We start from the raw sequence: 6,989 nt of genomic DNA on the forward strand, positions 1-6,989 counted from the left end.
GCTCCGTTCCCGTTCCCGGTATCCCCGCCCGCCGCCAGGGGGCGCTGCCGCGCGGGGCGGGGCCGCCGGTACCGGGGCGGGCTCCGCGCGCGTGCCCGCGGCTCCCGGTGCCCCGCCGGGCCCTGTCCGTGCCCTGTCCGTGCCTTGTCCGTGCCCTGTCCGGGCCCCGGCTGCGGAGCGGGGCTCGCTGTTTTTTCCCCCCCTCACGCCTGCCCGGCCGGGGCTGGCCCGGCCCCGCGGACAGGGACTCCCCGCCATGGAGCGGGCGCTGCTGCCCCGCCTGTGCCAGCGGGCCCTGCGGCTGTGCCGGGGCGGGCTCCGGTTCCGCTCCAGCCGCGGGGCTGAGCAAGGGGCGCCGCGAGGCCGCGATCCCCCCGCATCCCTCCCGCAGGGCGCGGGGGCCGGGCGGGGGTCGCGGACCGGGCGGGAGCTGTGGCGGGCACAGCAGGACTTGCCGCGGGCCGGCACGGGGAAGGGGCCGGAGCGAAAGCCGCTGGCGCTGGAGAGGACCAGAGGCTCCGAGATCCTGTTCGGGGTGGCCCCGTGCCGGCTGGCGCTGGCCCGGGCGCGGAGAGCCATGTTCCGGCTGTTCCTGAAGGAGCAGCGCGGCGGCGCCGGGCGGCCCGTGAGGGCCGAGCTCGCCCTGCAGGCCGCGGCCCGCGGGGTGCCGGTGCTGCACGTCCCGGGCCGGGCGCTGGACTCGCTGTGCCGGGGCCGGCCCCACCAGGGAGTGTGTCTGGAGGCCGCCCCGCTGCCCTTCAAGAGCCTGCGGGAGGCTGAGGAGCCGCGGCTGGGGCACGGAGAGAGCGGGGGCCGGCAGCTGCTGTGGCTGGTGCTGGAGCACATCCAGGATCCCATGAACCTGGGGGCTCTGCTGCGCTCCGCGTACTTCCTCGGGGTGGACAGAGTGGTGGCGACCCACAGCAACAGGTACGGGCCACAGCAAAAGGTAGGGGCCACAGCAAAAAGTATGAGCCGCAGCAAAAGGTAGGGGCCACAGCAACAGGTACGGGCCACAGCAAAAAGTATGAGCCACAGCAAAAGGTATGGGCCATAGCAAAAGGTACAGGCCACAGCAACAGGTACGGGCCACAGCAACAGGTATGAGCCATAGCAAAAGGTAGAGGCCACAGCAACAGGTACGAGCCACAGCAACAGGTAGGGGCCACAGCAAAAGGTACGGGCCACAGCAAAAAGTATGAGCCACAGCAAAAGGTACAGGCCACAGCAACAGGTACAGGCCACAGCAAAAAGTATGAGCCACAGCAAAAGGTATGAGCCACAGCAACAGGTACAGGCTCCTCCAGCCCCCCTTTTCCTCCCAGACAGGTTTCCAGCCTGCATCACTCTCCTGTTGTTTCAAGAGATTTCTGGGGCTGATCTGTGTAGAGCAGGATTTGGGATGTGGGATTCCAGGCTCTCCCTGGACTCTCCTTGTTTTAACCTGTTCTGTTGTCCCAGTTGTGACCTGTTTTCTGGGTCAGTCCCTGAGCCCTCCTATTCTCCATAGGAAAACACATCTGTATAGTGAGTGGGATCTAAAAATTCACCTGCATTTCCTCCCGTGTGACACTGTTCCATTCTTTTCCCCTTGCAGCTGCCCCTTGACTCCCATAGTGAGCAAAGCCAGCGCTGGAGCCATGGAGGTCTTCGATGTGTACAGCACGGATGACCTGCAGGGCTTTCTGAAGGTACAGTGAGCCTCTTTCATATTTTTTCCTTTTTTCAGGAAAACTCAAACACCGCAGGTATGCCACAGAGGGGAGGCACAGGGGGAGCCCTGAGTTATTTGCAGTGTCTGTGCTGGGACACCCCAGCCCCATTCCATCGGGTAGGGGAGAGGGTGGCTGTTTTTTCTGGAAGTACCAGGATAATCCTGCTACTCTGAGGATGCCAGGGTTTGTCTCCCTTCTCCTCGGGATGTGTGGCAGAGCAGCATCCCCGGGGCCCAGGCACACGATGGCAGCATTGGGCAGCCTTTGGAGCAAGGAAAAGAGGAGAAACCAGGGCTGGGGGGAGCTGCTGGGAATCTTCTTACATTTTCCCTATGCAATGAGGTGTGAGAGGGAGCCCTTTGCAGGTAAAAATTTAAGGCGTGCCAAAAAAAAATCCTAGACAGTTTAACTGAAAATGTAAAAAAAAAAAAAGAAGAGTGCTTGCATACATGATTTCTTTTTAAGCTTGAGTATTTGGCAATTCTTGATTTCTTTCCATTTTCTAGGCTAAAAGTGCAGAAGGCTGGGAAGTGGTGGGAACAGTCAGCAGGCCTGAGGATGTGGAAGATGTTCCTGTCATCAGCTGCTCGCAATTCCAGTGGGACAAACCCCTTATTGTAGTGATAGGTATTTCCATTTCCAGAGCTGAGGGCTGGGTGGGGGATGCTTCACTCCAGGGATTGTTGCAGGTCTGGAAAAGAAAAGCTGAGAGGGAGCCATGGAATGATGTGGCTGTGAACGAAGCAGGGACTGGGAGGAACGGGGGGAGCTGAGGGGGCTCCCAGCAGGAGCAGTTTGTGGGTGCACTCAGAGTTCAGCAGCTGTGGAGGGTCTGGGTGGCAGTTTTGGTGCCAGGGCAGTTGCAGAGTGCTGTTTGCATTGTGCTCTGTGTTCTGATCTGTGCTGGGGCCCCAGATTTGGATTTTCTGTGGAGGAGAGCCCTGGAGGTGCTTGCTGTTCATGCACAGAGCTGCTCGGGGGGAGCTGTGCCACATTTCTCCTTCGAAACCAGGAATGTCTGGTCTGGGAAGAACCACGAGGGGCTGTTGCTGGGGGTGGTCTGGATGCAAAGCTGGGCTTTGCAGCCACCCCTGAGAGCAGCCAGGGCACACCTGGGAGAGGGCAGGAGGTGCTGGCTGTGGAGCAGGAGCAGAGGAATCTCCTCCCTGTTGGAGCAGTGGCTGCCACTTCCCTGAGCACCTGAACTGGGCAATTCCTGCAGGGAATTCTGCCCACTCTCACCTTTTGTAAGCACAGTTTGGACTTGTGCAGCCTCCCAGAAGGTGAAGGGAAGGGGAGTAGCAGCTTTGTGGCAGCTGGAGAAAGAAATTCCCCCAGGAATGCAGCTCCAGGCACCTGTGTGTGGCCGTGCCATGTCCCCCACTCCATGTCACCTGGCACAGGAGCTGGCTGGAGCTTTTACACTTGGAAGTAGAGTCCTGCTGGCCACGAGCCAGGGAGGGGCTGTAATCCTGCCCCGTGCTGGGGCTGGCTTGGCTCGGAGGATATTCCTTTAATTAAAATGTTTATTGAACTCCTGGAAACACTGACAAGACAACGCTGCAAATCTGGCATCTCTACAAGATGTGTGGAGCTGTATTCCAGGGGGAGCAGGGAGGCTGGCAGCTCTGCTGATTGCCCACAAAGAAATGCATCCCACAAACGGCGACAGCACCCGGAGAGAGGCAGGGGCTGGGAGCGGCAGCAGTGTCGTTACCTTGAGTTATGAGAGATTTCTCCAGGAAAAAGTCCAAATATCCTTTTGTCAGGGGAGATTGGAGGCTGATTGGTAGATGCATGAGGAGAGCTCCCGGACCTTGCAGCAGTAATGATTTCAACTCTCTGCTGAGCACTAACTCTTGGCTGAAAAGAAAATTGAACATTACGGTCGTCTGATGCTGGGCTTGTTGGGAGAAACGTCCTGGATGTGAATATGGAGCATTCCTGCAGCTGCAGGGAGCAGCAGAGATAATTCAGCCTGGGATTGAGCTCCCTGGCACCACACAGATTGTCTTGTAAGTTAAGCATTTGCAGGCTTCCAGTTCCCCCTCCTGGCATCCTCGCTGGCTTGGCAGAGAGTGATTTGGACAGTCCAGCTTAATGTTGTCTGCACTGGAGTCATTGCTGGAGGCGACAGACAGCTCAGACTGGGAGCCTGGTGCACACAGGAACAGATTGGGAGCACTTAGATGGCTGAGTAAGAAGAGTTTCTGGGTAATTTATTCTTCTTAGACCTTCAGCCTTTAGCTTGGGGTTTAAGGCTCTTCATAGAGCTGGTTTTATGGAGATGCTCATTTTGCATATTTTTCTGCTGCTGGATCTGAATTTCCTGCACTGGAAACTGCAATTGTGAGTGGTGTTAATTGTAAATGGGGCAGGAAATGTGTTTTGTCATTTCTCCAAGCTCTGGTCTTTGAGCTCTGTCAGTGAGGGACAAAGCTGAGAGGTGGAAGTTAAAGATCTGAAGTGGGAAGTGTTTTGTTCACCAGTCTAAAGGAGGATTTAATCTGATTCAGTCAATACTCCCTCCCTTGTGTCACACTGTGCGAGTCTTTTCGCCCTGAATTTATCTCTCCTAATTATTTTAAGCAGCCAGGGCCATAAAAAGCTTTGTAAAAGCTGGAGGCAAAATCGGTGCCTTTATTGGGAATTGTAAGACCCTTGTCAGGGGCAGGAGAGGATTTCTCCAGGAGCCATTGCTGCTGTCCCAGTTGGAGAGTCCTGTGGGAGTGTGGATTGAGAGGCTCAGGAGGCAAACACCACTGTAAGGTGTAAAACTTTTCCAGGATACTATTTCTGGGTTTCTTAAGCATCCCTGGAGTAGTGCTGAGGAGACAGGCAGGGCCATGGGAGGCCTGGCTTTGATTCCTGGTGTCACCCTGTGACCTTGGATAACTCCCCCAGGCCTTGTGTGCACTGCTGGCTTACAGCAGGAGGGAAAGATTGGTCAGGATGGGGTCAGGGGCTTCTGAAGGCTCACTGACCCCAGCCAAAGGGCTTTTGCCATGACTGATTTCATCTGGGAAGGTGATGCAGGATGCATTACCCAAAGCATCCTCTTCCTCACCCAAAGTACAGCCCAGTAAAACATGAGGGGGAAAAAAAAACCATCTGGGAATGATGGCACTTCCCATCCCTGTGTGGTCAGAGGGATCAGGGTGCCCTGGCAGTGCCATCCCACACTGGTGTGGGGCTCAGCCGGGTCAGGGCATGGCTATTGGAGGGGTGCCACATGCTGGGCCTGCTTGCCAGAGGTGTTTGGGACGAGCTGGCCATCCTTGCAGCCCTGGAGCTGCCTCTAAATAACAATGTGGAAGAATTCTTTGGGGAGCCAGGCGGGCTGGGAGGTCCGTGGCCCTCTGCATTTTCACCTGTCTGCACACAGCATTGTTTAAAGCCTCTCCCTTTCCATTTCCCTTTGTGACAGTGTGAGTCAAACAACTACTAATGACCTGGGATAGATTTCAACTCTGTTTCACCAGTGTATCAGCCCAAACATATCAGGGCTGCTGCCTGGTTTAACAACTAATCAATTGAAGCCTCTGGTTAAACTGTCTGCATGCACAAGTTGCACCCAGGCTGTGGTGGGGGTGTGTGTGTGTGTGTGTGCTGGGAAGGCTGGAGCTGTCACTGCCAACAGGGATGTGGGATTTGCTGGACCAGAGCTGGCCTGTGGCCCCTTGCCTGCCTTGTCCCAGTGCCAGCAGCCTGTGCCCACAGGGAGCTCTCTGCTGGCACAGTGGCTGCTCCCCGTGGGATCTCTGGGCAGCTGCATTGCATGGATATTCCTCAAAACCACTTCAGATGCTGGGGAACAGATCGAGGGAGGGAAGGGAGGGAAGGGAGGAAGGTGCCTGGCTCCCCTCTGGTGGCTCAGTTGCTGTGTGGGAGCTGGTGAGGTGGCTGAGCTTAGGGGGAGAGTGTCAGAGACACAGAGCATGAACAAGCACCGAGGAGGGGAAAGGAGCTGGCAGTGCAGGGAGCTGAGCTGAGCAGTGTCTCTGTCCTGCAGGCAGTGAAGGGGAGGGACTTTCCCTGGAGACTCAGCTGCAGTGCCAGCGGATGCTGGCCATCCCCCCCGGCAGGGCGCTGCACCCCGGCCTCGACTCCCTCAACGTCTCTGTGGCTGCAGGTGAGAGCAGTCCTGGGCACCAGGCACCAAACCCCACCTTCTGCATTTAACAATCAAGCATCCAGGCCTGCTGGACTATTTGCTTGTGGTTTGAAAAAAAAAAAAAAATCCCTTCATATTTATTTATTTTTGCTTTCCTACAGGTATCCTCCTGCACTCCATCTGCAGCCAGAAACGGAGGCATGGAGATTGAAATAATCTTTATCTGGTGGAGGATATGGAAATGCTCTTCCCAGGGTCTCCACCATCACTGTGAGCTCCAGGGTGAGCCCTGGTGACCTGAGCTGCATTTTGGCTGCTGCAGAAGCCACCAGATCCCTGACTTAACACCAAAGGCAGACACCTGATGTCGTAGGTAACACCTTGGGAGCAGCAGCTGTGGGAAGGCAGGCAGGTCTGGGAGCAGCCAGTTGTGGCAGGAAAACACCCAGGGATGGCTGCCAGCACCTGTGCACTGGGGACTTTGTGCATCACTTGCACCGTGGGGGCAGTTTGGGCTGTGGGTGAAAGTGCCACTGAAAGTGCCCTGTGCCCTCGCCCTGGGCAGCAGCTGCTGAGTGCCAGCTGTGCTTGGGAACCACTGGAGCTGGTTTTTCTGTATTTGATTGTAAACTAGGTGTGCAGCCCTGCCAAGGGCTGGCAAACAGCTGGAATGGGGGGAAAATGCAGCCTGTGGAAATAAAGCTTTTGTAAAGATTGGTTGTAGACTCAGATTAATCCATTTTGTGTCATATAAATCCAGGGTGTAATTAGTCCTTCAGGTGGGAAGAGGGATCTAGAGCTCGTTTACTTCTGGGGAGGTTTCCTTTCCAAGCTGGGCTGATCCTACTGGAGGCTGAGGTGCCCCACTATCCTGCTGGTGGCACTGGGGTGGCTTCATTTGCAGCTATCCTGCTTGAAAAGCCAGGCTGGCTAAATTATTGAGAGCCAAAAGAATGTTATCACTTAGCACCTTAATTATTTTATTTAGCTACCGTGGCCCTTTGCATAGGGTTCCTCATTAACACTTAATTTACAGTGCCCTTTAGGGATAATTTCAAACAATTCTGTTCAGTCTGCCCCCTCCCCACTCCAAATGAATAAGTAAATCACTCTGGGTGACTAATTGGGACTTATCTTTGAGCTAAATGAAGTCTGTAAAC

The 6,989-nt window shown here is 55.7% G+C and overlaps 1 protein-coding gene across 1 annotated transcript; it reads left to right on the plus strand.

Annotated features, from left to right (window-relative positions):
- Window positions 1-80: 80 nt before the first annotated feature.
- On the plus strand, window positions 81-6,546 carry MRM1 (mitochondrial rRNA methyltransferase 1). The gene is made up of 5 exons (XM_053995999.1): window positions 81-930; window positions 1,598-1,691; window positions 2,222-2,342; window positions 5,728-5,847; window positions 5,991-6,546. The coding sequence occupies exons 1-5, from the start codon at window positions 257-259 to the stop codon at window positions 6,038-6,040; spliced, it is 1,059 nt and encodes a 352-aa protein (XP_053851974.1). The 5' UTR covers window positions 81-256; the 3' UTR covers window positions 6,041-6,546.
- Window positions 6,547-6,989: the final 443 nt, after the last annotated feature.

Source organism: Vidua macroura, chromosome 20 (assembly GCF_024509145.1).
Source record: "Vidua macroura isolate BioBank_ID:100142 chromosome 20, ASM2450914v1, whole genome shotgun sequence".
Lineage (NCBI taxonomy): Eukaryota > Metazoa > Chordata > Aves > Passeriformes > Viduidae > Vidua > Vidua macroura.